The 21,883-nt window shown below is 41.1% G+C and overlaps 1 protein-coding gene across 4 annotated transcripts in view; it reads left to right on the top strand.

Annotated features, from left to right (window-relative positions):
• The first annotated feature begins 2,047 nt into the window (after positions 1-2,047).
• The window catches only part of LOC127577660 (Wilms tumor protein homolog), an 83,567-nt gene continuing 63,731 nt past the window's right edge, over positions 2,048-21,883 (top strand). For 3 of the 4 annotated variants that reach the window (XM_052029033.1, XM_052029036.1, XM_052029035.1), the window contains exons 1-2: positions 2,048-2,700; positions 17,448-17,570. In XM_052029033.1, coding sequence (XP_051884993.1) covers positions 2,304-2,700; positions 17,448-17,570 — 520 coding nt within the window. In that variant the 5' untranslated portion in view covers positions 2,048-2,303. The remainder of the gene's footprint in view (positions 2,701-17,447; positions 17,571-21,883) is intronic. The other variant, XM_052029034.1, reaches the window with a different exon arrangement.

Raw genomic sequence — 21,883 nt, 5'->3', positions numbered from 1 at the left:
AAGGATCGTGCGGTGTAACTAGCTGTAAGCGAAATAATAATAATAATAATATTAATTTCAATAAAACACGCAATTATCTCCCACATTATGCCGAGAGCTCAACTCGATTTAAAGAAGGTGTGCCAGATCTCAGCAGATAGGGACAGAAACAACTTCATTTTTCTTCCTCTCAATCGTTTATCAGATAAAAAAGATGCCCCAAAATGGGACATGCTCGTCTTGCTCTTTATGTGAAGCATTTTGAGTGGTCAAAAAATGATTGTTGTCTTTCGGTAACTTTTTCTCGTGATTATTGATTAATGGGTCTTTTCCCTAACCTTCACAAAACTATTTTGAACTTTTGATGTGATTATTGTTTTTGGGCCGTAACAATAAAGCCATGGTGCCATTTTGTACCTTCACCAGCACACATGCCCTTCCTAAGTGTGTCGAAGTTCTAGCACAGCGTTTGTATGGGAGCTCCGGGGTATATTATCCAAAATGAACCATTCTTCTAACATAGTTGTTACTGTAAAGAAATCATAAAGACGCAATCCGACGGGGAAAGTTGAACATTACGCCGTTTCACTCTTCAAATTTTGTGGCTGTGAATTTTATGAATGCCTGCGATTAGAGCGGCGGCAAGATATGAATGAATATAATTTACAGCTCAGTGTATTCAGCGTGTGCGTAAACACAGCAACAGACTGCAAACTCATTTACTGAATTACTCTGTAGAACTCTTTCTGTGTCACTGTAAGTGTTCCAGCACTGGGGAGCAAATTCGGTCCAGCATGTCACACTGCAGAGTTGATTATAAAATGTTAACAAATTAACAGTATGTTTTAAAAAAATAGAAGCGTGTGAAATGCATGACATAACTGCGCGACTCGCACCTGTTTCCCTGAACCCTTGCCACTAGCTGTCCGCTGGTGTGGATTTCACCTGTGTACTAACTCCAGTCTCCATTAACCTGACCTGTGTTTTTTAAGACAGCAAATTTAACGAGCTCTGTTTAACTGACCGTCGGACCCCTGGACCGTGTGAAAATTAAAAGGAAAACATGCCAGGCAACAAGTAATCGCCTGCGAGGGGAGACTTCATTAACGTTTAAATGCCGTTTATGTGCTGCGCGCTTCTTTAATGGATTGAGGTCTGTCACTTGGAACTGATGCCTCTCTCCTGTTCGGTGAATTTTTTTTTCTTCTGTAAAGCTAATGGTTCATTTATATTTACATCATCTCCTCGTTCCAAATAGCCAGCACACCGGTCAATAACCCCGTCGTGTGCAGACTAAGATTATGCAATAATTTGATAGTTAACACATTCAGGGCAAAAGACCAACATCTTATTGTTGTTGCTCTATGTAACTCAATCTACAATTAACTCAGTGTACAGCTAAATACATTGCCCCATAACTGAGCAGTGACCACAGAATAAATTGAAAAAAAATATTTTTTAAAGACCCACGCTCGTCACCGAGATGTTACTGGAATGGTGAAGTAAGTGATTGTCGAACTAAAATCGAAAAGGATTTATTCTTTTTTTAAAAAAAACAAAAACATCTTCTTTGGAAGTTCATCCACAGGTTTAAAACGCCCAACAAATACGAAAACGTAATTTCTTGCCAGAGTTATAAACTGCCAAATTTCAATTTGATGCATCTCGCTTCCAGCCCGAAGAGAAGTGTTTAACCAGAGTTTGCGGCCGAATGGACAATCCCACTTACTCGTCCGATCCACGGGTCCCGCTATTGAAGAAGCTCTTCAGAAAATGTGGGGCAAGTTTGATCGAATTCAACTTGTCGTTTGCCGGCGTGAATGGCAGCCTCATTCAATGTTAGGGCTGAATTCCACCTCCCCCACCCCCCTCCACACCATCCCCCCCCCCCCCCAACTCCTCTCCTTCCCATCCCGATTTTATGCCTCCTCATCGCCAAAACCAGCTCGGGAGGGGAGGGGGGAGGGTTGGGGGGATGTTCTCCCGCTCAACCAGGGAGGAGATCCCCGGTCAGAAGTTGCAGACTCCACCTCCTCCACTATTTCAAGCCGGGAGTCTCCAATCCGATCCGACACATGTGGTCATAGAGTGACTGGTGTTCCAACACCCACACCTCGCCATCCCATCAGCGACACCACTGATTGTCTCAAAACAATAACCCTTCCATTGTTGAGGAGTCTGGAACCCTGGAGACTGGGCAGCCGGTGCTGGGATTGTTGGAGGGGAGGGGAGGAGGAGGGGGGAACTGAAATTTGGTTCATTTAGAGACAGAGAGAAATAAATAAACGATTGATTCGTCTTGGTTTAAAGAGACGGTGGATACCATGGGCTCGGACGTGCGAGACCTGAACTCTTTGCTCCCCGCGGTCTCCACGCTGACTCCGGGTAACGGTAGCTGCGCGATGCCGGGCAGCGGCGCGCCTCAGTGGGCTCCGGTGTTGGACTTTCACCCGGGCGCGTCCTACAGCGCTCCGATCGGCCACCCTTCCTTCATCAAGCAGGAGCCGAGCTGGAGCACGACGGAACCGCACGAGGACCACTGTCTCAGCGCCTTCACCGTGCACTTCTCTGGCCAGTTCACCGGCACGGCCGGGGCTTGTCGCTACGGAGCGTTCGGTGCCCCCGCACCGAGTCAAGCACCGCCCAGCCAGGCGAGAATGTTTACCAACGGAGGCTACCTTAACCATTGCGTTGACACGCAGACCGCGAGCAGGAATCAGGGTAAGGAAAAAAAAAGCGCACACAAAATAGGGAAAGTTTTGTTTATTAGTCGTGCAACAAATTAACACCAATCGTCAGCCAGATCGGGGGTCCGTATTCTGCGCTGTTAAGGGCGATTTCACTTGTGAAAATCGGGTTTATCTTCACCGTCCTTCGCCAATGCGGCAAAACTGACCTGAAACCAGTAACAAGACCCCGTTTATTCAGCCGGACAGCGACGGGTTGTGCTGCGACGTCGCAGCTGCGGGCTTGCAATGAGTTAGCGGTCATTTCGGGATGAATCGCAAAGGAGCCAAGTTTTGGGTTAGTGTTGAGGAGAGGTGAGGGATCAAAAAGCAAAGTTTGTGCTTTGGTAAGAGTGCAAATCCGGGCGAGGATTCCCCGAGAGGGCGCAACGATTTCCCAGGTCGGTGTCAGGAGACGCTCCGCGACTCTTGTGAAGCAGAAGTCGGGCAAAGTTCTTAAACAAAATCTGGACACTTTTTATTTAAAGAATAATAATGTTTCTCAGCTGGTATCTGACTGTGAGTGCGCACTGATTTATTCCAGAATACTTCCTGGCCCGAATTTCACAACCCGGCATCAGTTCTCGTTTAATGGACTAAATTAAAGCAGAAAATACTGGAGTCACTCAGATGTTGTCTGATCTGCTGAGTGCTTCCAACATATTCTGCTTTTGTTTCCAGATTTCTAACATGGTTATTTACTGTTTAAGTGGTGCTCTAATTGTCAGAGGAATCTTGGAGCTAGTGCAGGTTATTTGAGGGCGAAATGAAAATTTGACAGAAGTCTTATTGTAAACTTCATGCAGATATCCACTTGAATGTGGAGGCGTTTGCTCTAAATAGCGAAAAACACTGACTAGGTTTATAAAGGCCCCCTTTCGAGATGTGGCAATGTCCTGTACAAAATGAACCATCACGAGGATAGTGAAGAAAATATAAAATGCATTGCAGATGATTTTTCTTTTCTCGTTCCCGCGCTGCCAATTTTGTTCAAATGAAGTGATTTTTTTGTTTTTTTTGGTAATATACTCGTATAATCTTGATTTCCAGCGTAAAAACTGACAGGTGGAAGAAAGACTAATTCCTGATGTAATGCCTGGAGGGAAAATAAACTTGTTTCTTTGTAGGAAATATTAACTGACTATACCGAGGTTCTACCGAGATAATAATCCCTTCGTTATTTATAATACACACAAACCTCGAACATTACTGCCAATGAGTTGTAGCTCATTTTTAATGAGTCATATAATCTTGCTTTTGAAGGGCAACTTAAAGGTCAGTGCGTGACATGAACCCAAGTAATTGGAATCTGTAGCCAAGTAAAAGGGAAAGTGTGCAAGATCTTAAAACGGCGATAACCCCAAGCCATTAGTTTTAACGGGAGGGATCCACTCGGTGTTTGTACAGAGAGGACACCGGTGACGGCTGGTGCGCCACTAAAGAGTTTATTGAATAGATGAGAGTTACATCATTGTTGTGAATGTTGTACTGCGGGAAGGAAGGAGACCGAGTTATTTTTAAACTCATCGGTCCTATTCTACAACTAGGGAGCTGGTAACATGTGTTGCATTAACAGTTACCATAGCGGATCTCTAGCTAATGGTTTGATGATTTTTTTTACCTGGTGTCTCTTGTAAATTCATAATTCACTTTTCTTTGAAAATCCTCATTTTTAAATAACTCGGGCGGTCGATTTATTCCACACACACACACTTAAAAATGGGAATGCTGTCCTTAACTCCCCTCAGACTTGCTGAAATAAAAAGGAATTTCACTGGAATCTGACTTTTAACAACGAAGGCATGGAATGAACGGGGGAAGCAGAGTGTTTTATCAAGGAACGCTGTTACCACAGAGTAAAGTGTCAGTAACTGGGAGTGAGTCGGTTGCATCTGAACATTAAAAAACTCCAGATACCGGTATTCTGAAATAAAACCAGAAAATATTGGAAACACTCACAGGTGCTGCCTAACCTGCTAAATGTTTCCAGCATTTTCTGTTTTTATTTATTCTGCATCCGTTTGGCTTGGCCAATGGGGAAATGCTTACGTCTTCTTAAAAAAGAAACATTTCGTTTGAGAGCAGGACTGTTGTGACTAGCGGCGCCCGTTCTAAATTGTTCCTTTGCACTTGTTGACGTCGCTGCTGTGTGCAGGATCACCAAGGGTAGGAGGTTTCCGCACAGCCCGAATCAGGTGGGCCGAGTGGCCTGCTACAGACGCACATACTGCAGAGTAGTTTTGGTGTAAGGCATCTCAAGGTTCACTGTCTGGCCGGAATGCCGGTCGTGGGAAAGACGTTACCTTGGTGCGAAGATTACCTTCTGCCAAGTTTGTCCCGGGCGGTGTTGAAACGCGACATCTCCCTTAACAGAGGGCACAGCTGCGGTCCTCTTCCGAATAACGAAAGTCTCAGAAATCGGGGGAAGATCAGCGATTTTTCAGCACATTCCAATCAATTCCCCCCTTTTGACATCCCCGATAAGGCCTTTTAATTAAAAAGGGACCTGGTTATCAAATAATTTGTTCGGAACTAAAGGTGGGGTGGGGGAGGGGGGAGTATAGAGGGCGATATCACAACCCCCAAACTTTGCGAGACCAATTTATACCGGAAGAACGGCAGCCGCAAAGAATCTAATTCTATTGCTTTGAGCAAATTTGAAGGTCATCGCCCGAGTTGCTTTGCTTCTCAAAAACGAGCCGCAGTATAATCTCTGCGGCATTTCCTAATGTGTTGGACTGCCAAAAGCTGCCGTTATTCCTCCCAAAAATGCAGACTTGATAAAGGTATCAGTGAAACAAAATACAGCCATTAAACAGACGTGTGTTGTCTATTCGAAGTTCTATTTACTGGAAGGTTCGTTGCACAGGAAGATTCGAAAAAGTAGAAATGTCAAAACACAGCAAACACGTTTAGTTTAATTCCATAAGGTTTCATCATAGAACCTTGAAATTACAACCCGAGTAGGAATATTTGAACAGCGCAGTTTCACGCGTTACAGAGTGATTGATAAATCTTGGGGGTTATTTGGGAACAGAATTCCAAACTCCGGATCTGCGTTACGTTTTGTTTACCCGTGTTAATTTTCGAACTCTCATTTCTAAATGAGGTTGAGGCCGCCTTGTTTTGCCCATTAGTAATATCTCAGTTGCTCGCGGGGATATTTTAAACTACAATAACGTGATTTTATTTATTTTAACCATCCGGTTTCGGATCGAAAAAATAACTTTTCGATCATTATCGCCAAAATAATATGATAAATGAACAATATAATTTATCCTGTTATTCTGAAGGACTTTCCCAAGGTAGTTTACAATGCCCAGCCTAAACCATTCTATGTGTGTTTGATAACCGATTTCAAATCTATCAGCGTTTGGAGATAATCCACCGACATTGTCAAGTGTTAGCCGATGGATTCTCTGTAGTCTCCACCACCTTAAGTTTGAGGTTTATATTTTTATTTCGTTACATACTAAACCTCAGAAACCGTAGCAGGGACCACCAGCGGCGGAGAATTGCAGATCCGCTATTAATCCGTTTTATATATTCATTCTATATTTCTTTCCCATGCTATTAGGTCTGGGGGATTGGATATAACTATATATATTGGATATAACTATATATATAACTATATCCAATCCGATATAGTTGGATTCGCGAAATTTTAAATCGGGATCCTCTTAAATAAACTTTAGCATAAATTTAAATTTTGACATTTGTGCATATTTCGGGAATCGGAAATAATCTCCTTGCCACTTTAAGCTTTTTTTTTGCTCGTGTTGTCGGTGAATTTACCATTAAAGTGGGGGAGGGTTTGGGGAGCTGGTCGCTCGGTGGATATCAGTGTCGGCGAGTTTATAGCTGGATCGAGGACAGGTAACTCGCTCAACTCGGCCCGAAGCCGTGTGCTGAAATATCATCGGGTCCACCCAACTGTTGTCCTGTGGATTTAACCCCGAAAATATAAGCGTGCATCAAATCATGACAACCGATTTATGCGTGAAGTGTACTTGTTGGGTGTTACAAAGAAACCCGAATATTGCATTTGATTCGGTCGTTGACTCCGGTAAAGGATTATAACCGATATGATTCCATGGATGGGACGTGTTTGTGGCAATTCCGGGAGAAAGGAACACGCGCGATTTTCAGTCTTATCGAATTATGCGTCAAATGGGCGTGAATCGGCCCTTAACCGCAGTTCAAGTTGACCGCCGGCTGAGTTTATGAACGAAAAGGACTCTTTAAAAGCGCGCACACACACACACACACACACACACACACAATTTCAATTAGATCAGGAATCCGACGCTGATTTATAAACAGACGAGACAATTGAAAGTCTGTGTTAATTGGGGGCGAGGAGTTACTTGGTTATTTATTTGCACTGAGCCAGTTTGCTTTAGGTGGACGAAGGCAATTTAATTTTTTGTACAGAGCGATGGAGCGGCGGCGGTTTTTTCCCCCTTATTTCGGGCGCAGACTCGGGCGTGACCCCGGGAGCACATTCCCGATTAATCCCACACCTTGCACATTGTCGGCGCGGAGATGAAGACGGTGAGAAGAACAAACGCGAAGACAGCCCACTCACACGGCTATCAAGAGAAGCCTTCCTGTTATAAATTACACGCATTTATTTGGAATCAACGTCCCTCTTGTGTTTTGATTCCATCACCAAAAAGGCTCGGTTTACTGCATGTTGAATGCAATTGATTTTGTTATTTTCTTATAAACGTGCAGACGCTTTCCGGGAAGGGACTTGTACCAACACAACAGCGTCTTATAAATTCCCATTGAATTTAATACCGCGCACATTTGGGAATTAAATCTAAGTGCTATCAAACCAAGTGATCGTGAGGTAGGGCATTATCCCAAATCCTGAACTCCTGATCTTCCAATCTACCTCGTTGTGGCCCTTTCACCTTATATGTCTACTTGCCTTGCACTTTCTCTGTAACCGGAACACTATATTCTGCATTGTGTTGTTCTCCTTTTGCGTAACCTCGGTGTACTTACGTATGGAACGATCTGTCTGGATGGCACATAGACAAAAACTTTTCACTGTATCTTGGTGCATGTGACAATTAATAAACCAATTACCAAACACTGCAGCGTTAACGCACAGGTGTTGTCTCCGCGCCCACAGTACAGCGAAGATCAGCTCAAAGCGAGGATTTCACAGATAATAGAAGTCGGCAGCTACATCTGAAAAGACAAACGTGGAATAAATGTACTCTGAACAGAAGAACCAGGGAATTTCACAAACTAAAGACATTCGTTTTAAAGCTATTCCTGCAATGGAGCACGTTTTGCTCTGAATTTTGGGACATTGTCCTTTGTTTTGTTGAATTAAATTAAACTATCCCCGAATATTCAGGAATTACATTCCGTACATTTTGTTATCCGCCTCGCCATAGGGATATTTCCAAATGCACTGTTTACCTGGAGGAAACTCGCCATTTTAAGTGGTTTTGATTTTATTTTAAGACGAGTTCCTCTAAAGGAGCACTCTAAATCTTTAAACTTCAGATGGATTATCCTTAAATGGCGCGGATTGAACATTCGCAGGGTTAAAATCCCATTTCCAACTCAGAGCGAACTCGAATAGACGCAGGTCTCCGAAATAACTTCACCGATCTTTATCAGCTATTCGAGGAAAAAAAAGCATAACGAATGTTCGCAGGCTGCGACTGTAATTAACATTGCTGTTTAAAATTGGGAAAGGTGAACGAGTACTGTTCCATGATCACAATCTTGTTTATAGCAATCAAAAGTCGGAAGAGTTGAAATCTAGGTTTTAAATAATTGCAAATTTACTGCAAAATTAGTTGCAACACTTCATTTATCGTTATGCACAAGTTATGACAGGAATTTTGCATGCCTGAATTGTCTCACCGATGTTAGGTAGCCATGTCTTGTAACAGGCTTTTGGACATTCGATAGGAGCCAATGCATTAATTCAGTGGGAAGGTTGTATTGCACAGCGCACAGAATTTCGCCAATTGCGACGAAACAGCGCGTTTTGTTTCTGCTAAAACTATTGCAACAGCAACGACCGGGGCTGTTAACTCTGCGTTTAACGTTAGCAACATTTCGCTTCTTCATTCCTTGGCCCATATTTGGTGTCGGTTATTTCATACCTCATTATCAAAACTTCGTATAAATTCTATTTTTTGGTGTACTTTTATTTTAAGGTTTCCGCTTTGATTCTTAACCAGTTCCAAACCGCCCTCTCTTGCGCTTTTATTAAAGTCTTCCGCCGATTCCAAACTCCACACGTAAAGTCGTGCGGGAGGAAGATGTAAAATCAGAGATTTGCATTTCCACAGAGTCACAATGTTTCTGGAGCTGTAACCTTGATTCCAACAGTGAATACACACATTCTGTCGAAGGATACGGATAGACATTGAACGTATGTGCAGCGGAATCTTAAACAATTAAAAGTTCGCAATTCACACGAATGTATCTGTACAGATGTGTAGATTTGGTTGTGGAATACTTGGATCCAAAAACTGTATTGTTCTATAGAGAACAAGCAATTCTGTGATTAAAATAAGTAGCCAAATTGTTGTAATACCGCGCCGAACAAAATCATTGGGGAATATGGAGCCGCAGACGAACAGATATCTGATGGTGTTTCCCCTGGGTATAAACCCCGGATTATAACGTCTACATGATTATTTAAGGGACTCAACGAATTTTGAAAACTGTTTAATTGAAAATCAAAGGATATTGATGGGACAAGATTAACCTCCTGGTTGCAAGGTCGGGAGACCTACTGACGGGTCAGGTTTATCATTGAGAAGTGATATCTGACTTTGATAATTTAGGTCCTTATACATTGACGCTGCATCTGAGGTGGGTCAAAGGCTGTTCTAAAGAGCCCATTGTTTCGTTTTCCCAGAACTTTCTCCCACATGATGGGTAACAGGTACACCCAGTCATGCCTTGTCTTCGTTTACCTTGAATTCACCAATAAATCTCTTCAATGTGGTTTTATCTCCCGACTCATCGCTTAACGCCGAAACCAGGATTTTATTCCCGCATTTTTCTTGCGGGAACGATATATAAGTTTGCTGAGTCTAGTTTTACTGAACGCGGTAACAGTTTAGCCAGAGTTCAGACGTGTCCTGAAGATCCATTTCCTTGGAGCGCCCCGTTTACTCTCCAGATTTGGAGATCTTTGTCGGGTTCAACTTCAAGTTTGTCAAGATTATTCACTATTTTAAGTGTTTGTATCATGTCTCAGTTTTAAAAAATGTAGATACGATCGGTATGCAAGACAAGTTTTTCACTGTACCTCCGTACAACTGACAATAATAAACCAATACCAATACAATAACAGCTTCAGCTCCATCAACTTACTTTCATAACGCGGGGCTTCAAGATAATGAACGAGTCTATTTATTTTCCTCGTTACCTCTTTGAAGCACAGGCCTGCTTGGGTCCGCACACCAGTGACACTACCTTGGAATAATAATCAATGCTTTGAGCCAAACACAGCATCATTCTATTTGTATTATTAATTGCCCTGTTATAATGTGGGGAAGGTTTAAATGAGAGGGTCAGCTACCATTCCTAAATTATTTTCCTTCATATGCCTTTTGCAAAGATTTGCCTCCTGTGTAGTGTAATTTTTGTCAGATTGCATCAATGGAGCAAGATGACATTCCAACCTAACCCCATGTGTGATCTTATTAGTTTCCCCTCTTCTCACCAAATGTTTAGAGATAAAATTGGATTTTGTTGTGCGAAGGAAAGTGATTTATATATTACGTAATGAACCATTGAGGTTTGACTAAGTAAAGTATAACAGGCTGCTTTGGGAGTGGAGCAGAAAGCTGTACCATGACTGAACGTTTCTGACAACAGCAGTGAAGTCTGGAGTTCACTGCAGCCAGCAATGGATCATAAATTCATCAAAATCAAAGATTTTACTGCCTTCTGTAGCTTGGTCCCATTGTTTTATGTACTTACTGGTAGTCTAGGTACTGATCTCCTGGAGAGTAGTCACTGTGGAGTTGGAACACAAGGTCATGGGATAGGCAGTTCTTTAGGGCACAAGCACTATCTGAGCAGAACCATTCATGTGGACAATGTACAAACTAACTGATGCTTGGACTTTCAATGGACATACTATAAATCAGGGTTAGGTTAGTGTGTTTCAAATAATATTCCTATTATGTGGACCTGTCACTTCTAGCTAGCAGTTCTCTTGAATTAATTTTATGCAATATTAATAGATAACCCATGATCTGGAATAGAGCCATTTTATTCATCTGATTTATTATATAATAAGGTTTTCCATTTTGGAATTGAATTTTGCTATCTGTCTTCACACAATTCAGACTTACAGGTTAATATATTCCATTTCTCCTACTGAACACTCCCATATAGCTTTTCCTTAGTTTCTACCACTGCCACCAAGTTGTATCATTTGTGTTCTTGGCAAAGTTGAGACCAAGTTTGCTGATGGAGTTCTTATTTCTACTTTTATTGTCATTTGATGTATTCTTGTGTTCTGCTTCCAAGGCCAAGTTATTTTTAACATGATGAAAGATTGAAACAAGAACTGTGACACAGATTATCAAAGGGAATGGAGAATGCAAAGTAAAAACAGAAGACAAACATGGTTTATTTGGGAGGGAAATGCTGAGGATACCACACTAACATTAACTGAGTGTATAAGAATATTGCAGGGATATATTCAGAGAATCAGAGAACTATACAGCATAGTAGGAGGCCATTTGTTCTGTCATAGTCCTGCCTGTATTTTGAAAGAATAAGTCTCATGTTCCAGTTTTTCTCCCCCACAGAAATGCATTTATTTATTTTTTTTCAAACACTTATTCAATTTCCCCTTTTAAGTTGTTATCAAAACAGCTTCCGCTGTGCATGCAGGTGGTGCATTCCAGACTGTAGCAATTCTGTATGTTAAAAACAAACCCCTCATTTTCCTTCTGGCTCTTCTGTCAATTATCTTAAACATCTTGCAGTAAGTTGCTTGGGGTTCCACAAAATTATTTACATTTGCATGTGCATTTGTGTTCCAAATGTTTGCCATATATAAGCAGAACATGGTGTTCAGCATAAAAGATCATTTGGCAATCATTAAAGTGCTAAGACTTTCTAGATCCTTTGTTACACTATCCTTTATAAATGCAAGATATAAATGGTTGGGAATATAATTGTTTGAAGATAGCCAATTTACATTATTTGAAGGTCATTTTGTTGATTAGGACCAAGGAATAACAAACAAATGATCCTCGAGGAACTCCATTAATCAAGCTTCTGGCATGAAATTATGTAGTTCTATGTTCTGAAAATGTAAAGGCAAACTGGAAATTTTAAGCCCACCATGTGTATATATCCCACAAACGTTATATGTGCATATTCTCTTCTCAGTTTCCAAGAGCAACCATCTTCTCTAAGCCTCCATGTTTAGTCCAGCAACCAATCACACTACCTTCAGTTAGCAGACTGCAATTATCTCCTAAACCTTACACAGAGTTCAAACATGAGGGAATTCTGCACATGGACGTTAGACAGACACATAAAGCTCCTTTCCCCAGGTGCTGCTTTCTTTTAATGATACGAGGGAACAAGAAGCATCTCATTTGTCATAACATTGGCAAAAGTCAAGGCTACACTTATAAATTCCCAGGAGGTCCAATAGATTGACTAGATACATTCAAAATGAAGCTTAACGTTAACTCTCCTGTGAGGGACCTTACCAGGTATGTTATGAAAGCAATAATATTGGGATACGTAATATTCCCCATGTTGTCTTTCTTTAGTGATGCTTTTATGGTCACAATGCAATATGTTTTTGAGTCATGGATTATTCCTTGGAGATCTGTGTTGGCATATTAACCATCAATGTTCTGAGGCTGAGGCATTTGCTGCTGCATTCTGCTCAATTCTTGTTTTTCCTCTTCTGAGAGTAGTGACTCACTCTGAAATAATCTTGGATTCTCTCTGTCTTTAATCAAGTAAAGTTTTTCGTTTGCGGGCCCTGAGTCTCAGCCATGAGACGGTACAACTTAGCTCGTCCAAGCCCAACTCAATACCACAAGCGTGATTTCTAATAGCCACTGGACAGAGATCAGAAGGATTGCTTGTACCAGTGTTTTCTTTCCTGCTTTATTAAGACACTTGCTCTGCTGGTGTGCCAGGTAAGACCAGCTAATCTACTGGCCCAGAGATTCAGCATGAATGTCTCCTGACTGTTGAGGAGTTGTAGTTTACCCGTGGACCACCAAGGAAGCTATATTATAAATTTTCATACATTGTATAATAAATGCAGAAAATGCCCAGAAGTTCAAGAGAGAGAAAAAGAGAGGAGGCCTCAGATATATTGAATTGGCACAACTAGTTCGTCTAAAGGTCACAGTCTGGGCTGGTTTCAACTGGGTCACTTTCCAGTTCTCTGATATTTTCCTGTTCTTAATGATTGATATAGACAGGAACTTTACCAAAATTCAACTTATCCCCTGCCTGGTGCTTCCATTTTCTACAATGTCATGACAACTGTTCCAGGTTTAATACTTTGGATTTCTGGAAACATTTTTAAAGCACACTTCTACTTCAGACAAACAATGCCCCTGAGAAGCTGGTGGAAGAAGTGGAATATTTAATATAATTACAATTGAAAATGTTGTGCCAAAAAAGTCAGCCAGCAGAAATCTGCCAGGAGTTTAGTCTGACTATCATCGTACAATGATGGTACCAAATTGGGAAGATACAGTTGCTGTAGACAAAAAGTACAACTGAACTCGTAGAATGGGTATGTAATTAGCAAATATATCACACTTTAATAAATGCAAGTGTGAGATTATACAATTTGATAGGATGATTAATATGATCATTCTGGTTGGTATTGGTATTGATTTGTGTTTATTATTGTCATATGTACTGAGATGCAGTGAAAAGCCTTTGTTTTGCGTGCCATCCAGTCAGATCGTGCCATACGTAAGTACATCGAGGTAGTAAATAGAAAACAGAATGCAGAATATAGTGTTACAGATACAGAGAAAGTGCAGCGCAGGTAGACAAATAATGTGCAAGGACCACGACTAGGTAGATTGGGAGATCAAGGGGGGGTCGTGGTCATACTTTGCTGTAAGACTTTGTTCTTCTGTGGTTTAATTAATATTAGTTATATTCAACTCTGCCATATCTTCGGATGTCTGTTTTTTTTTGTCTCTAGTTATGCCAATGTTTTCTTCCCTTACATTCCAATAGCGAGACCACCAAAAGTACTACTTTGGCTGTAAACTATGTTGATACATTCTGAAGTCATGAAAAATTTTATATAAATGCAAGCTTGTTAACTCATTTGATTCATTTCCAGCCTTCCTCCCTCCCTTGAAATCGACAAAATATTTTATCACCCTCAATTCATTGTTGTAAACCATTTCTTTGGGACATGTCAGTTCTGCCCCAAAGCCAAAAAGGAAACCTTGCCAATTATTAAGTGTTTTGTCTTCCCATTGTAGCTGTGACTGTCCATTCCTCCGGCTTACATTAACAAGCCTCTACAGGGCCAGGTTTGACAGTTGGATTCTTCATTATGTCTGATATGTCCGAGCAAGTGTTTCTTATCTTTCTAGATAGGCAGCCATTCAGCCTGACCTACTGTCTTCCTCATTCAGGACAGCACTTTCTTTACAGCTCAGGAACTATGGTGATGTCAGTAGAAAAGTACTGACCTGAAATAAGTTTATGAGGAAAGGGAAATGTTGCGTCATTTTAATTACAATAGAAATGAAAGATCATTATACCATACACTAATCTTTTAACTACTGCTTTGACCACTTGGATCCAGATCTTGGCTTTATTTCCTGGTCTAATTACAATGATGCCTTAAGCGAGGCTAAGTCCATATTTTTGTTTTTATTTCTGAAGTTATGAATTCTGATGTTTTTAACTGTTATGTATGATTCCCAATGTATAACTAACATTGCACAACCAATGACAGAGAAAGCTTCCCATGCCCCCATATTATAATCTAAGATGTCATCTCAACCAACTGCATGATTTAACAGTCATGTGAACTAGTGGCTGTACACTAACCCTTCCACTGTTACTTCCTCCTCATAAACTTTGCAAAACCTTCATCTTTTCCACAACATATCTACCTGATTCACTTCCCATGGCAAACCTCACCAGTGTACACAATGATTTTATCATACTGTCAATCACAAATCATTTCGACCATTAACTTGGACTAAGAAGATACTTGATTTTCCAGTCTCTTGGTGGTTTACCCTCCAAACCACACACTATCTGTCTGGGAAATATATCCCTGTTTCTTCATCATCATTGGCTTTCAATCCTGGAACTCCATCCCCAAGATGAATGCGGTAAGGACACCAGCAAAAGAACTGCCATGATTTTCATGTAGGCCACTCTCCACCACTTTCTCGGGGGCAATCAGCATTAGGTAATAAATGGTGGCCCTGCCAGTAATGGCCACAACTCACAAACTAATGTTAAAATAAATCTTTTCTACCATTAACTTCTGTGCACCATTCCCCATCCTTGTTTGGAGATCTTGAACTTGTCCTCCAACTTTATTTAACTTGACTCACCATGTGTGTTCATTCTGTATCTTTCTAAGGGTACTTTCTTTATATTTAAGCTTATATTGGAGCACAAATGCTGTAACTGGACAGAAATATTATTCCTTAGGCACTTTATCCACTATTGCCTTTCCTTCTACCTCATTCCTATTCTGTTTTGTTTCAGTTTCCTTCCACCTTTTATCCTTGTTTTCACTGCTTGAGGTTTCCTTTCAGTGACGCATGTTCCATATTTAGCAGTGTCCCACCCTTATGTCAATGCAGTTGGTCCTAGGCCCAGAATCAGACCACGTTGACCATTGCTCCCCTCACCTTCCTCAGTTTCCTCTTTCCAAACCTCCATTGTTTTGCTTTGGATGGAGGAATGGTTCGATCACTTTCCTTACAATGCGATGTGGAGCATGGACCAGCAGCACGCAAACAAGTCAAAGGGAGTGACACTGTTTCCTCACCACGTGGAAAACTTCTTTATGTAGGTGATAGTGAAATGTGAAATTGCCACAATATGCCTTATGTAATACAGTCATATGTTTCTGGAATACAAAACCAGTGGTGGTTATGTTGAACCTCTGTAAAATACCAGTTCAAGGGCAATTCTGATCACTGCACTATTGACTGAGGACACTCAGGGCAGGTGCAGAAAACCCTTAGAATGGTCCTCAGATGAAGGACCTCACTTACTTGGAACAGTGCAGCACAGGAACAGGCCCTTCGGCCCACAATGTCTGTGCCGACCATGATGCCAAATTAAACTAGATCTACTTATCTGCCCACACGTGATCCATATCCTTCTATTATGTTCATGTGCCTGTCTAAATGCCCCGTAAATACCACTATCATGTCTGATTCCACCACTACACTTGTAAAAAACTTACCCCTCCACATCTCCTGTAAACTTTCCCCCTCTCACCTTAAAGCTGTGCCCTCTGGTAGAGAGGAGAAGCTGGTAATGTTTAAGAGGCCGGCATCTGAACAGGCAGGGAGCGGAGGGATATGGACCATGTGCAGGCAGATGGGATTAGTTTGGATTGGGGTCATGGTCGGCACAGACAGTGTGGGCCTAAGGGCCTGTTCCTGTGCTGTACTGTTCTATGTTCCATGTTCTTAGAACAGCAAAGGGTGAATTGATAGGACTGCTCAAAATCATCAAGGGTTCAGACAAAGTAAGTAAAAAGAAAATGTTTCCATTGGCTCAAGAACTGGGAATCCAGATTTCTGATGAAGGGAAGCGAGCCAGCTGTGATATGAGGAAAGTGTTCCTCACTCAGCAAGTTGTGATCAGGAACTCACCGTCCAATTGGCTAACGGAAGCAGATTCAATCCCAGCTTTTAAAGGGGAATTGAAGAGATATGTACGGGACAAAGAAATGGTGGGTAGTGGCAGTGACAGGACTGGTAATGCTGAGAGCCTGTGCTGACTCAATGGGCCAATGGCCTTCTCTGTGCTAACGATGCTACGTGACTACTTCCCGTGTCTCTCAGAAACATTTCACAACCTTTTTGAAACAAGTTGCTTTGAATTGTTATGACAATTATTTTGTAGGGAAGAATTTAATCTTTGAATTCATTTAACATATAGATTGAATAGTTGTTTTAATTAAAAGCCGTGCCAATTTCTGTGCGGTACTGAGGACTGCGGCACAGCTGGGGCGTGTCCTCTTTCTGAATAGGCACTGGGATAGAATTGACACAGTGTGACACAAGTGATGGGGAGTCTCATTTCTCTCAACTCCAGTAGGAACAATGTAAGTCAGATTGTTGATTCATTGTCCCCCACTTTATACTGTTGCACTTTCATGATCCAACCCACAGGGTGTACAGTGAGTGGCCACTGTCCATTAACAACTGTCTTGCATTTACGGGGTTGATGTTTAATACCTGTCTCCTCTGACAGATTAGTTGGATCTAACCCGCTCTATGGTCCTGTTGGAAGAAGTGAAGAGCCAATATCTCCCCCTCAACCAAAACCCTTAAAATCAGGTGCATTAATTGTGGGATCTTGCTGTATGAAAATTAATTATTGCTTTTACCAAATACACCAGCCGTGCCTGTACTTTAAATGTACTCGGTTGATAGAAGTTTGGGGAGTAGCAGAATTCTATTAGTGGCTGGTTTAAGACCATCATCAATTCCTCACTGTATATCTTTGTGTCTGTTTCAGGTTACAGCGCTGTGGCTTTCGACACGACTCCAGGTTACGGTCACACTCCCAGCCATCACACTCCTCAGTTCTCCAATCATGCCTTCAAGCACGAGGACCCCATCACCCAGCAGAGCAGTATAGGTAACACTTCAGTACTCCACACCTCAAGGTTAAATGATCTTTGTTAAAACACCAAACCAGTTTTTCTTCTCCTTTCTATCAATCCTAACAGTTGAAAGAATATTACTCTTAGTGTAAAGTTCCAATGCCTTGGTCCATTCTGGGCTGTGAAGTAGTTTTTAATATTTTAAAAGTTCCTAAAAACTAATTTTGAAAAGTCTGGAATATGTTTGTATCTGTGCAATTCACAATAGCTAATAGCCAGATTGATTAAATATTTAAGCTGTAAAAAAGTCAGAAGCAAATTCATTTTACTAATGTTACTAAACAGGCTAATATGTTTATCTCCTCCCAGAATGAGAGCATTAATGTCAATGCTGCATTTGATGTCCATCCCTAATTGTCCCAGAGAAGGTGGTGGTCTATGTTTCATGACATTAAAATGGCTTCAGTAGCGGGATGTTGGGAGAGCTGTAATACCCAGTTTACATGGCTTATTGGGCATAAATGTGGAAAGAAATGCTGTTCATCCACATTCAGTCTATAACAGGTGGCAATGCCTGTATGATTTATCTACAGAGCTGTAAGGGAGTATTTAGGCCCTGTGTTTTTATTTAGGTAATAAAGTTTGTGATTCTCAAGGACTCCATGTGAAACTGGTAGGCAAAACCTCAATAAAACTTGTCTGAAGTTCTACTTTAGTGGTAGTGTAGGTTAAATGGATTGAAAGGTTCGTTCACAAAGAAAGGTGTGAATTTGCTACCCCATCATAGCCTAATATAGCAAGATATAATTTCACATTATGTATTTAGATATCAATTACATTATTGGACACATTATATGGCTTCTCTAGATAACCCTCAGCATCTGAGCATCAAATTTGGCAGTTAAATGCTGGGGCAAAAATGAATATCTATTAATTGTGAAGAGAAAATGAGAATATTAATCAGAATTAACTACAAAGTGGTTTACATGTCATTTAAATCTGAGTTGAGGGTAGATATATATTCTTTAGAATTTTTTTTGGATTATTTGGACCTTTTATTAATTATTAAGACTGCAGTGAGTTATTGTCACTGAAACTGCCCGATAAATGTTCCAGAGAGACTTGCTGCTCTCAGCAGGCCGGGCAGCATCCGTGGAGAATCATCATGCATCATCGTGTTTTTCATCTAGATTTCAGCATCTGCAGCCCTTTGTTTCTCTAGTATTGCTGCTCTCAGTGTAGTCCTGCTATGCTGAAAGAATTCTACAGTTCATGACACAACGCATCCAGTCCCCTTTTGTTGCAACTTGTTGTAAATTTAGTCAGAAATGTAACAATACTTTAAACTTTTCATTGACCTGGTTCACAAAGAAGCGTGATGCTGTTTGCCACACTAAACAACCTTCATCCTGAAGATGTACGGTAGTATGGGATGTAATTTTAATTATAACCAGAGTTACCCTGGGCAGAACTTACAACATTGGTGAGGTGTGAATCAGGTGGCCATGATAAACCCCCCTCTCTCCATCGCCCCAACCACCACATCACTCACAGTTTTGCATTCCATTGACATCAATAGGAAGGAGAATGAAGTGGTTTACCATCGGTTTTACACCCAGGACCATCCCTAGCCACCACCCCCAGCAGTGAATAGAAGTCTGACCCTTCCATTTTAATTTCACACCGGTTCCAATTGTGCTAAAACCAGGCTCCAAAATCACTGCAGCTGCAGCCTGTTTATTCATTCACATGAAAAAGTTTACACTTGCTCCCTGCCAGAAAAGACTGTAACAACATTGCCTTTTATAAATATGCTGTTCTGAAACTGCTCCTAATGCACGTTCAACAGTGACTTGTTACAGCTCCCTAGCACATTATGTACATAATTTCAGATTACTGCAATACGTCACAGATACAACTGGGCAAATATTGCACTGTATAAATTTAAATAGATTGCAGCAATATAACTGGAGATCCCATGTCATGACTTTGGAAACATCCATTGGTTAAGATTTTCAACTCACTTTTAAACAGTTTAGAAAGTTAATGAAACATTTCTTTTTACTGTGTTATTATTGCCACATGATTGTACAGGGGCAGTGATTTCCTCAGTTATTATAATGAAAACTTCACACTGAGGCCACCATTAATAAAATCTTAAATATGCAGCAGGCAGTCTTTAAGTAATTGAGAAAGACTTTTCACTGAAGAGTCACCTCAAGCACGCAGCAGTTTACCCAAAGTTATAATTTATTTAATTATAGAGGAACAGAAAGTTTTCAAGATAATCATTACAACAGCAGATCAAATATTTTCAAATAGAGGACCGATCTCACTTGCTCTTCACACTCCTGAGTCCAGTGAAAAGAATCTTGTGGTGTCTGGACCTCGGCTGGCACAGTGTAGAAGCCTTCCCTCTTGGAGTGGCACAGTAGAAAGAAAGCCGGGGGGCCTTCTGTCAAACCAATCGGTGACTGTAACAACAAACAGTCTGCTGGAAGAACTCACCCGGTTGAGCAGCATCTGTGGAGGAAAGGAAATGTCGACGCTTTGGGTCGAAACCCAGCATCAGGACCTGAAACATCGACAATTCCTTTCCTCCACAGATGCTGCCCGACCCGCTGAGTTCTTCTGGTAGATTGTTTCTCCAGATTCCAGCATCTGCAGTCTCTTGTGCCTCTGTTGATTCTAACAGTTTTTAATTGTCTCTGGCATTCAGGGACAGCTAAAACCTATTAAAATTGAAGTAAACAATAATAAAGAAGGGCTTTAAAAACCAAAAAACAAGTTAATTAAAAGCAAATAAAAGCACAGAAGTAATTAGAAACTAAAGCAGAATTATGTTAAAGCAACTTACTTTTTCTTTTGCCTCCTAAGTTGTGCCCTACAAATACCATTGAAATCAATAGGGTCTCAAATCCTGCATCAGATCTGAGCTGTTGCAGGATCTGGGTGACAATCTCTTGCGTAGTAACGACGAGTATGTTGGCACTGGGGAACAGGTTGTGTTCGGGGTTCTGTCAGTGATCACCAACCTCCATAGTTCACAGTGCGTGCACCTAAAACTGGTCTTTCTTTTAGCTGCAAATGCTGATTGTCAATGAACTTGTTTGAAGTCCTGCTTTATTGGAGATGTAAGTTAAATAGGTTGAAAGCCTGGTTGGTAGAGCAAAGAGAGGAATTCGATGAATGTCAGTGGTTCCACTGGGAACTTGCAGCCATTGCCAGAAGGACTTAGGTCTTCATGGGCAGATGGTGGTAGATGCTCAGAATCAGCTTAGATACCATCTGGTGCTGAGTCAATTGCTAATTTAAATCTGAGGTTGATAGACTTTGTTAGCCACGTGGGGATATGTGGAGAAGGAGTTAGGTCACTTACCAGCCATTCACTGCAGAACAGGTTTGAGAGTCCAAGCAGTCCAGTCCTGCTCCTTTCCCCTAATCTCCTTCACCTAACCTGATCAGAGTATGCTTCTAGATGTGACTTTAACTTTTACTTACACCGCACCAAGGGCAAGTAAGTTGACTGCATTCAAAGCATTGTTTACATAAGCAATAGAATCAAAACAGATACACATCTCAGATAATGCTTACTTTAGTCTCCAGAGTTGCATGAACATTATTCTTCAAAGAAATGATGCAGCTCTTGTAATAGGTTAGGCTAATTTTCTAAGTAATATTATAACAAGGGAAGCAGAATTCGTGGGGTAGCCACAACTTGGTCACATCTTAACACTCAATTTGAGAAGGACACCAAAACCCTCCAAAATGATGTTTAGTATGTTAATATTTAACATTCAAAGCTTAGTTTAGCTTTGCTTGATCCTGTGGTGAATTTCCAGTTGACCATCATACAATTAACAGTTGATTGTTTGGGCTCAGTACAAATATTTCTGTTGAATTGATTTACATAAAGGCAGAATTTGGAAAATTTAAAGGCAATTATTTCTGTCAGTGTGGATATTAGGGTACGCAAAAATGGACAAAGCATAAGCGATGGTTCATAAAATAAAATTGTCCATGGGCTGGGGGAGTTCCTGATTTCTAACTGCCAGCAAGTCTGTGCAGTCATTAGTTCAGAGATGCTCTGAATATTGGGAATATTTTGGGAAGAGCTGGAGAGAATCTGAGTTTTTCCCAGCCCCCAGCCTCCACATATGACCTTCCTGTTCTCAGGATGTCGAAGTATGAATCTTATTCACACTTGTCATTAATCTTGCTTTATTTCCAGTTGATAGCTAGTGACTGCTTTAGTTCATATTCTCTGTCAGAGTATATACAGGTACTTTATACCATGTTGACTGAATCTCTGAGTGTTAAATGGGATATATTGGTCAGACAGGGTGAA

The sequence above is a fragment of the Pristis pectinata genome, chromosome 14 (assembly GCF_009764475.1).
Source record: "Pristis pectinata isolate sPriPec2 chromosome 14, sPriPec2.1.pri, whole genome shotgun sequence".
NCBI lineage: Eukaryota > Metazoa > Chordata > Chondrichthyes > Rhinopristiformes > Pristidae > Pristis > Pristis pectinata.
This window is presented reverse-complemented; position numbering and strand designations above follow the sequence as displayed.